At 40.4% G+C, this 17,701-nt stretch overlaps 1 protein-coding gene across 3 annotated transcripts in view; it reads left to right on the top strand.

Moving 5' to 3' along the window:
• Window positions 1-201: 201 nt before the first annotated feature.
• The window catches only part of PYGO1 (pygopus family PHD finger 1), a 48,532-nt gene continuing 31,032 nt past the window's right edge, over window positions 202-17,701 (top strand). Inside the window, exon 1 of one of the 3 annotated variants that reach the window (XM_037743786.1) lies at window positions 202-367. In XM_037743786.1, coding sequence (XP_037599714.1) covers window positions 319-367 — 49 coding nt within the window. In that variant the 5' untranslated portion in view covers window positions 202-318. Of the gene's footprint in view, window positions 368-700; window positions 1,332-1,377; window positions 4,119-17,701 lie in introns of those variants that run through there. The other 2 variants (XM_017543373.2, XM_037743787.1) reach the window with 2 other exon arrangements.

Raw genomic sequence — 17,701 nt, 5'->3', positions numbered from 1 at the left:
CACTGCCTTTTATAAATCAGAAAACAGAGACCCAGAGAGGTGACCTAAGTCGCCTCCAGTCACACAGCCCAACTGAAGGATGTGGACCCGTGATCACATCTAATTTACAATCACACTGGCGGCGTTCCTCCTAAAATTTAACGTCTAAATGAGATCCAGCCGCGTCACCACTTCTACCCCACCGTCCTTTCTAGTATTCATTCCACGCCGGTCTTTCTTGAAGAGTCAAGTCGTTAAAATACCAAGTGGAGGCATTCCACAAACAGGTGTCCAGACCACGGCCACGCGGACGCGGAGTCGGGGAATCTGGATGCCCACATGCCAGCCGACAACTCTCCAGCTCCCGCTTACAAAGTTTCCTCGCATGGTACGTTCATCTTTCCGATCCCTAGCTGCGAGGCCGAGATGCTTTCTGTTGTGGCCTCCGACGAAGTTCGGAGATGCCCTTTCCTTGCGAAAGCCGGGCCGGGGCGCGTCGGCCGTGGGCAGGGCGTCCTAGGGCCTGGCGGGCGGCGAGGGAGCGCTGGGCGCGGAGCGGGGCGGCCTCTAGGCGCGCGCTGCCCGCCGGAGCTGCGAAAGCCGCGGGCCCGCGAGCCCCGGCGCGGAGCGAGAGGCGCGCGCGGGCCGTGGGGGCTGGGCCGACGCGGAGCGCGAGGCAGAGGCAGCGGCGGCGGCGGGAGGCGCCGCGGGACTAGGCAGCGGCCCCCGCCCCCCGAAGCCCGTCCCCGCGCGGGGCTGGGGAGCTCAGGGCGGGGAAGCCGCGGGGCCGCGCCACGTCCCTCGCCCGCCCCAGAGCGGGTTTTGCAGGCGGCTCCAGTCTGGGGGCTTTTGTGTCTGCGACTCGAGAGCGGCGAGAGAGCAGACCTCCTCCTCAGAGGGCGCTGTGAGTGTGCCGCCAGGGCCGGGCCGCCCGCCTCCTGCCTCCCCTGTCAGCGGCTCCTGAGGCGGCGGCGGCGAAGAAGAAGGAGTGGGAGGAGGCGGCGGCGGCGCACTCGCCCTCAGCACATGCCGGCCCCGGGCGGGGGGCTGCCCCCAGGCCGTGCTCCCGGCCACCGCCGCTGAGCCCCGCCGGTGCCCGCACGCCGCCCCGCCGCCTCGAGGCCTCGTCCTCCTCCCAAACTTTGCAAAGTCGGCCCGCGTCCCCACCGCCCTCGGCCGTGCCTCGGCTCTGAGGCTGGCCTCGCAGCCGCAGCGGCCCCGCGAGGAGGAGGAGCCGCCGCCGCAGCATCAAAGAGACCGAATTCCCGCGGCCTGGGGGGGGAGTCATGCTTTGCGGTCTGTAATGTCAGCAGAACAGGAGAAGGATCCCATTTCGCTGAAGAGAGTTCGAGGTAACCGAGCAGGGTGCCGGATCGGGGGGACCGGGGTGAAGGAGGTACGCGGGGCCCCGTGCCCGGCCGCCGGGAGGCCATGGGGCTCCGTCCGGGCCTAACTCCGCGCAGCCCGCGTCCCGCCCGCGCCCCGGGGCCGAGGCTGAGATCCGAGCGCGCGGCCCGGGCGCCCGCTAGCCCCCTAGACACCCGCGCGGATCTCTCGCCTCCCGACTTTGTGTTCGGAGGCAGTTGGAGCCGCACGCAGCATCCCTTCTTACCCCCTCCTCGCCCACCTCTCCTCGTTCTCAAGACACAGCACAATAGGCACCTCAAAGGGTGAAAAACAGACACCCCCTAGCAGAGACCTCGAGCGATGCCCACCCCCTCAGAAAAGTAAGTTGGACTGCACAAGAGTTGATGCTCTTAAAGAAGGGCGCCTGGGCTTTCACGTCTCTCCTGGCCCCCTTCTCACCCCCCGGCAAGGGCAACATATTCAGTTTATTTTCCTTAGGTTTATGAGGAGAAACTGTACAAATTCAAAAGGCATTTTCTCTGTTGGTTTATGGATAAGAAGTCATCTAAAATCAGTGTTACGCATGATTGGTTTTCTTCTTTCTTGCACACTGGTTAGGAATTTTCCTGTCGTCTTACTACTAAGAAAAATCAGAGGGAACCATGTGTCAAACAAAAGATAATGCATATAAGTTCGCCAAAGTCAGGTGCCACCCGGAAATTGGGGGATATCTTGTATAGAGTTAAGACTGAAAGTCCTAGAGTCGAAGTAATACTCATTGTTCATTATGCAAATATTTATTAAACATCTATGTGCTAGACACTGTTCTTGGTACTGGGATACAGCAGTGAAAAAAAGCAGATAGACGATCTTCACCCAGAAGGAGCTCACTGTCTTGTGGGGTAAACAAATGTTAAACAGTAGATACAGAATGTCAAATCGTAGGTGATATGGTGGACAAGAAAATAGGAAAAGAGGAGAGGAAATATGCGTGGGGGTGGGAGGTATGGATTGTATGTAAGTTGATGATGAAAGGGCTCACCTGGAAGATGATGTTTGAGTGAAGACCCAAAGGAAATGATAGAGCAGGGCCATATGGATTCACGTGGGAAGAGCAAAAGCAACAGTAAATGCAAAGGCCCTGTGTCTGGAATATGCCCAGTGTATACAGTCAACAGCAAAGAAGCTATTGTAACTGCAGCAAGGTGATCAAGGGAAGAGTCCTGTGACCGGAGCTGAGGGATGGGATGATTGTGTTATTAGAGGCCTCATGTGCCATTTAAAACACTTTGGCTTTTACTCTGAGAAAGAGTCCGCAGAGTTTTGTCTGTAAGAGTGAATGTTCTGACATTTTAAATGGTATCTTTGGCTGCTGTGCGGGGAATAGACTGTAGAGAAAAGGCTAAAGCAGAGACTAGTAAGGAAGCTATTGCGAACAGGGTAAACGGGGTAAAGTGCTTTATAAATCAGTAAGTAGTAAAGTAAATTTCCGGCTTACTTAAGTGATGTAGAGATGAAGGACCACAAGTCATTCATTTTTATTTTTGTTCAGTGTGACTAGAAATTAAGCATGTATACAACCGGCCTGCGACACACAATCCAAAAGATATCGTTTCCAGAGTATTTTGGTAGAAAATGATTTTCTTAGCCATTGAAGCAAAAACATACTTTAGAGCAGAATATCGTCTTTACAGGCTTAATATCAGCACAACCTTTCATTTGGTGAAATATTTTAATTGTCTTTTCTGTTTGTGGTTGTGGGTTGGCAAAGCCTTTAAGGAATAGAGCTTCCTGAGATACAGTTATTCCCCTGATATTTTTTACTGTATGACTTCGCCTACTATTATAAATTGTTATGAGGCTGAAGGAAAAGAAAGAGCTATCAAGTTTATACCTTTGAACTGAATTATCAGTCTTAATCAAATGTAATTCTAAATAAAATAGATGAGTGTTTTATTGTGGATCAGGAGCACAGCTCTCTTCATTTTGTTTCAGCTGCTGCTTTTAAGTTCTATGCTGTAGCTATTGGGGTTAGCTCAGGTGTCAGCTCAAGAATATCCTGAGAGTTAAGTACCAGAGTAAAAGACAAAACACTTTTTAAAATAAGTCAATATTTTTACGTCATGGGAAGGATTTTCATAATGCCGTTTTGTAATAATTAGAACATTAATTTAAAAAAACATTTTTGGATTATTTTATAGTGCGCTCTTCTGAAGCACAATTCTGCTGAACCTCATTGCCTTGGAACTTTTTGTTATTCAATGTAATTTATGTCATGAGACTGCATGCAGGATGTGGTGTTTGCAGGGCATAAACTTTGGAGCAGTGCTTTTCAAACTGTTTCCCAGCCACTGATGTAACAGAGACAGATCCTTTTAATGGTTGTGTATTATTTCATATGTATTAAAACAAAAAAGTCATCTAATACCTTGCTTATGATAAGGCTAAGATACATATTTCTGTGTATATATTTACACATATAGCAATTTAAATGAATTATTAACACACATATAGCAATTAAATGAATTACTAAGAAAGTAATATTATAGGTGGACCTCAGATATGGTAAAATTATAACATGAATGACTTAGGACTTTACAGTAGTATGCTCTACAGACCAAAAGCATCATAATCACTTGTGATGCTTGTTAAAATATACATTTGTGTATCTATGGAATCAGGACTTCTGGGATCCACAGAATCAAGACTTCTGCATCTTTAATAAGATCCCCAGGTGCTCCTTATGCATACTAAAGTTTGAGTACTGCTACTAATGGACCTAAATTACAAAGGTGAGTAGACCAGAAGCAGCTGGCTGTAGACTTCCAAATTGTCCCTATATTTTAACATTAGATTTAGAATTACTCTTAAGTGACATAGTATCTTACTCCTATTTTCTACCAATTCTTAACACTCCACCCCAAACCTTCACCTTTTGATTATAAGACAGATCTGTGAGGACAGGCACTATGTCTTGATTATCTTATTTGGCTTGCTCATAGTAAATGTCAAATGAATGAATGAGTGAATGCATGAATGACACTGCTTTTTGATAGTCTATTGCCTGTCATACTACTTTTACTTGCCATTTTCCACTAAAATGTGAATTGTCATCCTTATTTTAACCAACACTCTCATTCTCCAGTATTCCTAGAACTCTTTTAGGCATTGATCTGATGGCAATATTCATTTATTCAGCAAATATTTATTAAGCAGTCACAGTGCCATATAGTGGGATTACACTGCTTAAGATATGACTCTGGCCGCGTGCTGTGGCTCATGCTTGTAATCCCAGCACCTTGGAAGACTGAGGCAGGTGGATTACTTGAGTCCAGGAGTTCAAGACCAGCCTGGTCAACAACCCGTCTCTACTAAAACTACAAAAAATTAGCTGGGCATGGTGGCATATGCCCATGGTCTTAGCTACTTGGGAGGCTGAGGTGGGAGAATCACCTGAGCCCAGGGAGGTTGAGACTACTACGTGAGCTGAGATCACACCACTGTACTCCTGCCTGGGCAATTGGAGTGATACACTAGCTCAGAAACAACAACAAAAAAGGATATGACACCTGTCTTCAAGAAATTGTTAAGTCTAGTACAGGACAGTGACAAATAAATGGCTACAAATAGCATGATAAGGGCTGTGATTATTTATAGGAAATAAAGGAACTTATCTTTGCAAGAATAAGGAGGTCCTCCTGGAGAAGAGTTCTAAGAAGCAATGAGTGTTCTTTTGTCTTAAGTGATGTACAAAGAGCTTCAGAGGAGATAAAATGTGAGAAAGGGTCTAGAAGGTCTCTTGTGATTTTGAGAAGGCAGTTTTAGAAGGATACCACATTTCAAAGTGTTGAAGATTAATGTGGGGCCAGGTGTGGTGGCTCGTGACTGTAATCCCAGCACTTTGGGAAGCTGAGGATAGAGGATCTCTTGGGCCCAGGAGTTTGAGACCAACCTGGGCACTTATGGAGAACCCATCTATACAAAAAATTTAAAAATTAGTGGTGGTGTGCACCTGTAGCCCAAGCTGCTCAGGAGGCTGAGGTAATGTGGTCAGAGATTAAATGATGAAGATGTGACTTAAAAGAAGTTTGGTGGTAGACAGAAAGACATAGGAGAAAATACGAGTCTTTTTTTTCTTCATTGGAAAAAGACTTAAACATATTTGTAGATTTACAGAGGAGCCCAATGTAGAAGGAGAGGGGAAAAACTGGAAAGGCACCAAAAAGAGAGGATAATTCATGAATTACTAAAGCATTCAATACTTGTTTTAAAAATATCTACCATGTGCTATACACTCATTATTCCAGTAGCTGGGGGATGAGACAGACAGGGTTCCTATTCTCATAAATCATGTCTTTGCAGATAAGGGAACAGGATTAGCATCAAGTATACACATGGAGGTTTAGTCTTGGAGAAAAAAAGAGACAATGAGAAAGAAAGAAATTTAGAGATGAAGAAGGAAGCTGAGGTCATTTATTTAAGTGCTTTTAATCAGAGTTAGAAATAACATAGAAGGGATAAGGATGTATTTTAGAATGGAATGATAACAGAAATATGTAAGTTACTAAAAATGGACTTTACAAAAAAATGCATATTGTCTTGATGGGATGAATATATGGAGGATTTGGATTAAGGTTGGAAAAGGAGCGTAATTTATGCAGTCACAAATTGGGGGTTGGGGAAGAGGCTGTGAGAGAAAGTCTGAAGGAAAAGTTTTTTGTTTTTGTTTTTAAAATTGGTCCAAGTAAGAGCTAGGCAGATTATCAGGAAAGGGAGTTTGGTTTTAGACACATTGAATGAATATCCTCCTGGGATATTCCAGTGTATGCAGTAGATGTACATGGTTTGGAACTGGGCTGAGTAGTAGTCCAAGACAGAAGTAGAGATTTGAAAGTCATCAGTAAACAGGTGAATACAAATTAATGCCTTGGCAATAGACGAGCTCACCCAAGAGAGAGTGACAAGTAAAATGAGAAAAACCTTGAAAACACCAACTTTGGAAACACTAACGTTTGGGAGACAAGGGGGAAAAGAGATCCTCAAAAGAAGAATCTGAAGGAGTAGTCAGAGAGGTAGGAGAAAAACCATGAGAGAGTAGTGTTACAGATAATGAAGAAAGAATGGGTTTATGAGGGGCAGATACATGAATTTTAACCTGTTGAATAAAAAGTTTCTATCCATGAGATGTCTATGATGCTTTTTCTCCCATATTCCCTGTCTTGGGGAACATGGCCATCTTTATCCATCCCCTCCTCCCACACAGCACTGCCCTAAGTCGTAGAATTGCTGTCTCCTTAATGTTTTGAACCCATTGACTTCTTGACCTTTCCACAGCCACTTCTTTAGGTTTTGCTTATCGCTTTGATTATTATAGTAACCCTCTCTTTAGTTTCATGGCTTCCCGTTAGTCCCTCTTAATCCATTTCCACATTACCACTGATAGTGATGAATAACTTGGTACTTTGCTGAGTGTTTTAAATGGATCTTCTTGCTTAATCCTCTCAGTAAATCTGTAAATTAGATGTTATTATTATTTTTGGTTTACAGTTGAGGAATTGATGTTCAGAGATCTTAAGTAGTATGTGCTTAAGTAACATACATGAGTTTTCCCAGTGAGTAAATAGCAAAGCCAGAACCCAAAATCTAGGGCCCAAGATCTTAGCTACTATCTACATTGCCATAGTGTTCCCCAAACACAATTGAGTCACGTAAAATTAATCCATGGTTTCTCATTACCTTTAGAGTAAAAATCAGCCTTTCTTATGTTGGCCCTTTTGATTTGGCCCGGGTCTACCACTTAGTTCTCTCTTCTTCAGAATCCATGAAGTGCTTTGCCTATTTCTTATGCTCCAGTCTTAAAATATTCACTCTTCCTCTCTAAATGTTGTCATGGTCTCTCTTGCTTTTAAAATTTTCTTTGCATATTCTATCCCTTCTGCTAAGCATGCTCCCTTTTTCTCCTACCCCTGGAAGATACTCATCCTCAAAGTTTCAGCACGGTTGAAATCTCCCAGGATGTTTTCCTGAGCTCCCCCTGCTCAGTCAAGATTAGGTGAGAGTTTGTTATGTTCCCTCAGTATCCTGTGCTCATCTCTATCAGTGTTTATCACATTAAATTTAAGAGATTCAAAAGACAAAGATCATTTCCCATAGGTTATAAGATCCTTACAGGGAAGAATTACTACTTTTATTTCTTTTCTACTTCCATAAGCTCAACAAATGTTTTTGAAATCCATTTCGATGAACTAACGTTAATGATGAAGTTTTAGTAATTTCAAGGCATCAGTCTTCCTGGACTGCTTTTCCCAGGTGTGTATAGAAGTTACCACTGGAGAACACAGTTCACTCTTCCGACATTCTTATTCTAGGCAACCGAAGAGGCCTAAATCATCTTTAACATCAAAATTAGCCTTAAAGTATGGTCAAGCATGATTTCAGATTTTTTTTTTTTTTTTTTTTTTTGAGATGGAGTCTTGCTCTATTGCCTAGGCTAGAGTGCAGTGTGGTGTGACCTTGGCTCACTGAAACCTCCGCCTCCGAGGGTCAAGCAGTTCTCTGGCCTCAGTCTCACGAGTAGCTGGGATTACAGGCACCCGCCACTGCGCCTGGCTAATATTTGTATTTTTAGTAGAGACGGGATTATACCACGTTGGCCTGGCTGGTCTCAAACTCCTGACTTCGTGATCCATCCATCTCGGCCTCCCAAAGTGCTGGGATTACCACTGTCCCCAGCTAGGTCTCCTTTTTTTATTCCTAATTTCTATAGGTGTGCTAACTGCAATAATGAGAAACAGTACAGCATTGTAACTGTGAGCCTGACTGCCAAGGTTTTTATCCCTGCTCAGCCATTAGCTATATGGTTCTTGGCAAGTTACTTAACCTCTCTGCATCAGTTTCCTCAGCTGCAAAATGAGAATAATAATGATACTTATCTCATGGAGTTGTTTGAAGGATTAAATTGGTTAATATGTATAAACCACTTAGAACATTGTCTTCTGCATTGTAAGTTATCTGTTTGCTATTAACATCAGAAATAGGTCTAAAATACACATTCTGTTTAAGTGATGTGATCAACATTCACTTTTAGATGTGTTTAATCAGTCAGACAATAAGTGTAAATAACCTACAGCAGATTATTTTGATTATGAGTTGGTATGAAGAGAATAGAAATGTTTTCTTCCTACATAAAGAAAACAATGAACAAAAAAAATTTTTTAAGCAGAAAACTCTGAGGTTTTACTGTTTTGTTGAAAAAGACAAATAGAAACTGTTTATTGAATAATATTTGTGAATATCTGCAGCTCTGTTCTCCATGATTTCTGAGGTTTTTTGTCTAAAAATTTGCCCTGGTTTGTTAAAGAAAGAAGTTCATTATCAGAGATATTATTATATAGTTATCTTCGCATGTGAATATCATCCACCTATTCTCCTAAGCTTTACCTTTCTAAGCAATCTTAAAAACCATGGACCCCAGTAACACAAAGAGGCAAGTGGGAGACCAGTGGGAGTTTGAAGATTTGTTTTATGGAGGGAGATGTTAGATTCTTAAATATAAAATTAATACCATAAAACTCAATTTTCAAAAAATAATTTTAGGGGTTTTGCTCACAGATTGCTTGAAAATAAAGAATTTATTTAAATGATTCCAAGCCTCAGAGTTTTGCTGTATGGTAATTATAAGCAATTATTTGATTCTTGAAAAGTGAGCAAAGATGATAGATACCATTAAGAGTACATTTTGTCTGTTTTTAAATTACAGCATTTTAATTGTAAAATTACAGTTTAGTAGTCTTCAGAATGCTGTGGGCTGGACGTGGTGGTTTATGCCTATAATACTAGCATTTTGAGAGGCTGAAGTAGTAAGATTGCTTGAACCCAGGAATTAAAGGCTGCAGTGAGCTGTGATGGTGCCACTGCACTCCAGCCTGCATGACAGAGCAAGACTCAGTCTCTTAAAAAATAAAAAACAATGTGCCTGGACGCAGTGGCTCATGCCTGTAATCCTATCACTTTGGGAGGCCGATGTGGGTGGATCACAAAGTCGAGATCGAAACCACCCTGGCCAACATGGTAAAACCCCGTCTCTACTAAAAAATACAAAAATTGGCTGGGCGTGGTGGTGTGTGCCTATAGTGCCAGCTACTCGGGAGGCTGAGGCAGGAGAATTGCTGGAACCCGGGAGGCGGAGGCTGCAGTGAGCCAAGATCGCACCACTGCACTCCAGCCTGGCTCCTGGCGACAGAGCAAGACTCTGTCTCAAAAAAATAAAAATGAATAAATAAAGAATGCTATAATAATTTAGATGTCCTATATTAGAGATTGGAGATGAATTTATTAATAATTGTTTTATTTTTAAGAATTATCTTTATTTATACTTTTGTTAAAATGAAATACTCATCACATGTTAGGAAAGACAGGACTTTGAAGTTTGGCACCTTTATTTATTTATATAGCCACTTTATTATTTGACTTTTGTGACTATTGCTAATTATTTTTCCATATCAGACTTATCACCATCTCAAAGTATTCAGATTCAGGGACATCACATTTCTCTGTTCAGTATGTGGGTATATGCTGTTATAGAAAAACTGCACACAAGCTGGGCGCAGTAGCTCATGCCTATAATTCCAGCACTTTGGGAGGCTGAGGTGGGTGGAACACCTGAGTTTGGGAGTTCAAGACCAGCCTGACCAACATGTAGAAACCCCATCTCTACTAAAAGTACAAAATTAGCCAGGCGTGGTGGCACATGCCTGTAACCCCAGCTATTTGGGAGGCTGAGGCAGGAGAACCGCTTGGACCCAGGAGGTGGAGGTTGCAGTGAGCTGAGATTGTGCCATTGCATTCCAGCCTGGGCAAAAAGAGTGAAAGTCTGTCTCAAAAAAAAAAGAAAAGAAAAAATGAAAGCTGCCTGCAAATTACTAATCTGGAATCATAAGTTCATTTTATTTGGACTATTGAATAATTTTAAATTGGTGAATATTTATTCGAACCATCAGATTTGAATAAAAGTGACCTTAAGAGATGCACTGGCTCTTACTGTCAATTTTTTATTTACCATCTTCCCCAATGGGATTACCACATCAAATTAAAATATAGAAGTTCTTTTAATTTGAACCAGAAGTATCCATTTTTGCCTTCTATGAGTCACTGAGGGAGATTTAGTGTATGTATAAGATTTTAGGGAGGCAACTAGTATCTTAGAGGTAGATAAGCCTAGTTTTACCCAATTAACCAAAGAAGAAATAGATAAATTGCACTTCATCAAAATTTTTAAATTATGAGTATCTAAAGGTACTATCAGTAAAAAGACAACCCATGCAATGTAAGGACATGTTTGCAAACCTTGTAGCTATGAGTTTAGTATCTAGAATACATTAAGATTTTTACAGCTTAATAAGAAAATACAATCTAAGAAATGAATGGCCAAGGATTTGAATAGAAATTTCTCCAAAGAAAAGATATAAATTGTCCATAAGTACATAAAAAAGATGTTTGGCATCATTAGTCATTATGGAAATGCAAATCAAAACCACAATGAGATATCACTTTATATTCATTCACTAGCAGGCTGTATTAAAACAAAAACAGAAAAATGTTGGTGAGGATGTGGAGAAATTATGACCCTTATACCTTGCAGATGAAAATATAAAATGGTACAGCCACTGTGGAAAACAATTTGGCAGTTTCTCAGTCTTGAGCATAAAATTGCTATATGACCCAGTGATTCCACCTCTAGATAGATAACCAAGAGGATTGAAAACATGCTCACACAAATACTTGTACAAGAATGTTTATAGAAGCATTATCCATAATAGCCCAAAAAGTCGAAATAACCCAAATGTCCATCAACTAGTGAATACATAAACAAAATGTGGTATATTTATATATTGGAATGTGAATCAGCCATAAAATGGAATGAAATACTGATACATGCTACAACATGGATGAACCTTGAAAATGTTATGCTAAATCAAAGAGCCCATATACAAAAAGCTACATATTGTATGATTCCATTTATATGAAATGTCCAGAATCGGCATATTCATACATAGAAAGTAGATTGTCTCAAGCGAATGGATCACTTGAAGTCAGGAGTTCAAGACCAGCCTGGCCAACATGGTGAAACGCTATTTCCACTACAAATAGAAAAAGTCACCAGGCGTGGTGGCAGCCACCTGTATTCCCAGCTGCTTGGGAGACTGAGGCAGAGGAATTGCTTGAACCTGAACCTGGGAGGCAGCGGAGGTTGCAGTGAGGCAAGATTGTGCCACTGCACTCCAGCCTGGGTGACAGAGCAAGACTCTGTCTTAATAATAATAAAAAATAAGATAGTTATTATCGGGGTATAGAAATGAAGAGTTACTGTTAATGGGATAGCGTTTCTTTTGGAGATGATATTGTTCTGGAATTAGATGGTGATGGTGGTTACATAATGAGGTGAGTAAAAATCACCGACTGTACACTCAGAACAACCTAGTTTTAGATTTCGTTGCTTCTTTGGACAGATGTATTAGATGGTGATGGTGGTTATATATCCAGTTGAGTAAAAATCAGTGACTGTACACTTAAAACAAAAACCTAGTTTTAGATTTCATTGCTGCTTTTGACCAATGGTGTGACTGCTTTACATTTATTTTTCTTAACTTTTAAAAAATTGGGGATCACTTGCTATGTGAACTCAAAAGTATCTGAGACAGATCTCAGTCAGTTTAGAAAGTTTATTTTGCCAAGGTTTAGGATGCATCCATGACAGCCTTAGGGGTTCCTGACATGTGCCCAAGGTGGTGGGGTTACAGCTTGCTTTTATAGGTTTTAGGTAGACATGAGACATCAATCAGTGTTGACACATTGCTTTGGTCCAAAAGAAGCAGCATCCAAGTCATAGGCAGATAAGAGACAAAAGGTTGCATTCCTTTGAGTCCTTCGTGAGCCTTTCACTGAATACACAGTTTAGTCTGGCTCAGTGAATCTCCATTTTTACATAAACAACAGGGCAGATCAGTTGATCAGATAGGCCTTTGTCTCAGGTGAGCAGAGGGCTGAATTTCTGTCCCACACCACCAAGATAAGCTGTCAGTTTACATTGCCAGGGTGAAATTCAACAGAACTATTCCTTGTGGGCAAATTGTGAGGGAGGTATGCAGCTTTTTTTATCTTTGTTGCTATCTTATTTAGGAATAGAATGGGACGCAGGTTTGCCTAGCTGTGTAGTTGTCAGCTTGACTTTTCCCTTGGCTTAGTGATTTTGGGGTCCCGAGATTTATTTTACTTTCACACCTATCTCATAGGTTTATGAAAGTTAAGGAAAAGAACATGGATGTGGTATCTAGCAGACTTCTAAGTTAAGGTGATGGAACAAGCCTGCTTTACAAAATCTTTTTCCCACTTCATTCTCTCTCTCTTTTTTTCCCCCAGGCTGGAGTGCAGTGGTGCCATCTCAGCTCAAGGCAACCTCTGCCTCCCAGGTTCAAGCGATTCTCCTGTCTCAGCTTCCCGAGTAGCTGAGATTACGAGCACCTGCCACCATGCCCGGCTGATTTTTGTATTTTTAGTAGAGACAGGGTTTTACCATGTTGACCAGGCTGGCCTCGAACTCCTGACATCAGGTGATCCGCTCACCTTAGTCTCCCGAAGTGCTTGGATTACAGGCATGAGCCACCATGCGTGGCCTCTCTCTTTTTTAAATTAAAAAACCTTAACAGCTTTATTGATGCTAACAGTAATGATTTTTTTCTGGCTGGTGGGACTTGAAATGTTGCTTTTATACATTTTAGGTAGACAGAGGATAGAGTGATGTGTAAGAACTTGAAATGTTGCTTTTATACATTTTAGGTAGACAGAGAGGATAGAATGATGTGTATGAACAGGCACAGGGTGATTGATTTTTTTCTTTGTATGTATATGCAGTGCTTGTACTTCTTTATAATTTATTTCCTACAGCCAGAATTTGGTCAGGAAACAGAAACCACACCAATAATTTTTAAGAAAGAATTTAATTTAATATAAAGTATTGTTAACAGAAATTTAAGTAGCAAAAGTAAGATACTAAAGTTTTCACAGAGATAGCAACTGTGGGAACTAGCTGCCATTCCTAAGTCTGTGGAACAAAGGAATGAGGTTGGAGCTATTAAATTGTACAAACTCAGAGGGGAAGCCCTGTGGAGCATAAACTCAGATCTTTGAGAAGGAATACTGTTTAAGCTGGTCGTAATGCCTCTGGGCTTGGAAGAGCAGCTCTGTGGGCTTGGGACCTATACTCCTGGTGTAGGAGTCTCTGAGGAATGTACAAGGCTGTTTCTGCAAGTGTTGGAAATACTACAAACTGAATTTACCACAACTGCTGTGACTGAAACAAACTGCCAATGCAGGGGAGTAGACATCAGGCCAGGGGTGCCATGGAGAGGAACAGAAGGAGCATATTCATTTTTCTCCTCCAGCCTTCCAGTCTCCCTGTAGCACCCCCTATTGGCACAGCCTAATAGAGATCAAGCAGAGAAGATAGAATGATGTGTATGAACAGGCACAGGGTGATTGATTTTTTTCTTTGTATTTATATGCATTGCTTATACATCTTTGTAATGAGCATGTCTGTTTCCTACAAAAACAGTGATTTTTTTTTTAAAGTGCTGACTACAGTATTTGTCATAAGGTTAAAAAGAAAAGTAGTGTAGCCTAGTGGGGGGAGAATTGTACATTGCTACTCAATGTGTAGTTGTTGACGGACCATCAGCATCTATATTACCCCGGGATTGTTAGAAATTCAAGTTCATGGGCTTTATCCCAGAACTGCTCAATCAGAATCTTCGGAAGTGGGACTCAGAAATCTCTATTTTAACAAACTTTTAGAGTGATCTTTATGCATACTAAAGTTTGAGAACCACTAATACATAGTTTAAAACTTCCTACATAAGCTTTTGAGTCAGAAAGACAGAACTCTGTGACCTTGGGCAAATTAGTTAAATCTGAGCCTCTGTTTTCTCATCTATAAAATTGGCATAGCCATAGAATTCTTTGAGGATCAGATGAAATAATGTGTATAAAGTGCTTATCCCAGTATCTGACATACAGTAAACATTCACTAAATTAATATTATTTAATGGTAATCCTCTTCCCTTCAATTTTGTAACAATCTGGTGTTGCAGAAATTGTCTTAGTTTTTATCTTTTGTCATATCAATTAACTTAAAATACTATAGCAAATGAAGGAACAAAAATAAAGACACTTGGACTCAATTTAATTCAACATTTATTGCCTATGGATAAGGCCATATACTGTGGGTAGATAAGAAATAAATGACACTAGCTGTCCTTATAAAGATATCGTTATATATCATATATATAAACACACATATACAGTATACCTTTGAACAACATGGGTTCAAACAATATATGTGGATTTTTTTTCAGTGAATATATTGGGAAATTTTTTGAAGAATTGAAACAAATTGAAAAAACTCACAGATGAACCATGTAGCCTAGAAATATCAACAAATTAAGAAAAAGTTAAGTATGTCATGATTACATAAAATATATGTAGATACTAGTCTAATTTATTGTTTACTACCATAAAACTATACACATCTATTATAAAAAGTTAAAATTTATCAAAACTTACACAAGCATTTACAGACCCTACATGGTACCATTTGCAGTTGAGAGAAATGTAAACATTGGAGTATTAAATAACTGTATAAAATCATACTTACTGTACTACTGTAATAATTTCATAGCCACCTCCTATTGCTATTATGGTGAGGTCCAATGTTGCAAGTAACTGCTTAAAATACCACATGGTGCTAATCATCTCTATGAAAGCAGTTCGTCACTCCAATAAGTTGGACATCACAGTAAAAAGTAGTATCTTTTGGTTCTCACGTATTTTTCATTATCTTTAGTGCTGTAGCATAAACCTTAAATAACACTATGGGACCCATACAGAGAGCTACTAGTGATGCTGAAAGTGCTCCCAAGAAACAGAGAAAAGTCAGGACATTACCAGAAAAAGCTGAATTGCTTGATATGTACCATAGACTGAGGTCTTCAAATTTGGTTGCCTGCCATTTCAGACAGATGATTCATCTTTTTTTTTTCTTTTTTTCTTTATTTATTTTATTGCATTTTAGGTTTTGGGGTACATGTGAAGAACATGCAAGATTGTTGCATAGGTACACATGTGGCAGTGTGATTTGCTGCCTTCCTCCCCATCACCTATATCTGGCATTTCTCCCCATGATATCTCTCCCCAGATTCATCTTTTAAATAATGAAAACATATAGTATGAAAATACAGTATTATAAATGTATTTTCTCTTTCTTACGTTTGTAAATTACTTTTCTCTAGCCTACTTTGTTATAAGAGCACAGTATGTAATATAACATATAACATACAATATAAATGTTAATCAACTCTTTATGTTATCCATTAAGGCTTCCAGCCAACAGTAGGCTATTTTAGTAATTTAGTTTTGGGGGAATCAAAAGTTATATATGGACTTTTGACTGCACAGGGGATCAGAGCTTTTAACACCTGCATTGTTCAAGAATCAACTATATCACAGTGTATGTAGTTCAAGGATCAACTATATCCATTCATTGTTGACAGATGCTTATGTTGTTTCGATGTCTTGGCTCTTGTGAATGCTGTTGCAACAAACATGGGAGAACATATAACTCTCTGAGGTACTGATTTTATTTCCTTGGGATGTATATCCAGAAGTTGATTTACTGGATTGTAAACTAGTTCTATTTTTAATTTCTTGAGGAACCTCCAAGCTTTTCTTTAATGGATGTACCAATTTACATTCTCACCAGCAGTGCATGAGGCATCTTTTTCCTCCACATCCTTGCCAACACTTAATATCTCTTGTCCTTTTTTTTTTTTTTTTTTTGAGATGGAGTCTTGCTCTGTTGCCCAGGCTGGAGTGCAGTGGTGCGGTCTCAGCTCACTGCAACCTTTGCCTCCTGGGCTCAAGTTATTCTCCTTCCTCAGCCTCCCTAGTAGCTGGGATTACAGGTGCCTGCCACCACGCCCAGCTAATTTTTTTGAATTTTTAGTAGAGGTGGGATTTCGCCATGTTGGCCAGGCTGGTCTCAAACTCCTGACCTCTTGATCTGCCTGCCATGGCCTCCTGAAGTGCTGGTGTTACAGGCATGAGCCATCATGCCTGGCCTTTTTTTTTTTTTTAAAGACAGGGTCTCACTATGTTGACCTGGCTGGTCTTGGAACTCCTGACCTCAAGTGACCCTCCCTCCTTGGCCTCCCAATATGCTGGGATTACAGACATGAGCCACCCACCTGGCTTGTTTTTGTTTGTTTGTTTTCCTTTTTGATAATACATCCTAACAAATGTGAGGTTATTTCTCATTGTGGTTTTGATTTGATTTCCCTGATGAGTAGTAATGTTGAGCACCTTTTCAGGTACCTGTTGGCCATTTTTATGTATTCTTTGGAAAAATACATATTTAGGCCCTTTCTCCATTGATTAAGCATTGTTTTTGTTTTTAGATGAGTACCTGTATATTTTGGGTATTAACACCTTATGAGATATATAATTTGCAAATATTTTCTCCTATTTTTGTAGGCTGCCTTTTCATTTTGTTTCCTTTCCTATGCAGAAGCTTTTTAGTTTGAGGTATTCCCACTTGTTTATTTTTGCTTTTGTTGCTTATGCTTTTGGTTGTATTCCAAAAATCATGGCCAAGACCAGTGTCAAGGAAGTTTTTTTGTCTGTTTTCTTACAGGAGTTTTACAATTTTAGGTCTTACATGTAAATCTTTAGTCGACTTCCAGTTAATTTTTGTGAGTAGTTTCAAATAGGGGTCCAGTTTCATTCATCTACATGTGGATATTCAGTTTTTTTAGCACCATTTATTGGAGGGACTAGACTATCCTTTCTCTATTTTGTTCTCTTGCCAAATATTAGTCATATATTTTTTGGTTTGTCTCTGGGTTCTTGATTGTGTTCTATGGTATGTGTGTTTTTATGCTGGTATTACTGTAGCTTTGTACTATAGCATAAAATCAGAAAGTGATTTTTTTGTTCACTTGTTTCTCAAGATTGCTTTGGCTATTCAGGATCTTTTTTGGTTCTATATAAATTTTAGGATTTTTTTTTTCTTTTTCTGTGGAAAATGCCATTGTAGTTTTGATGGAGATTGTATTGAATCTATAGATAAAAACTCGTTAAAAATCCTATTAAGGGACACAGAGAAAGACTTCTAATAAATGGAATAGTATTCCCTGTTGCGGCTAGCCATCTGGAACAAAATAACATTTTTTTTTTACCTCACATATTATCCCAAAATAAATTCCAAATGGAGCAAAGATATAAAAATATGGTATATTATGAAAAATAGCTTGATAGTTCCTCTTAA

This window comes from Cebus imitator, unplaced genomic scaffold (assembly GCF_001604975.1).
Source record: "Cebus imitator isolate Cc_AM_T3 unplaced genomic scaffold, Cebus_imitator-1.0 Scaffold154, whole genome shotgun sequence".
NCBI classification, from domain to species: Eukaryota; Metazoa; Chordata; class Mammalia; order Primates; family Cebidae; genus Cebus; species Cebus imitator.
Note: the sequence above shows the minus strand (reverse complement) of the source record. Positions and strands in the feature narration are given on the sequence as shown.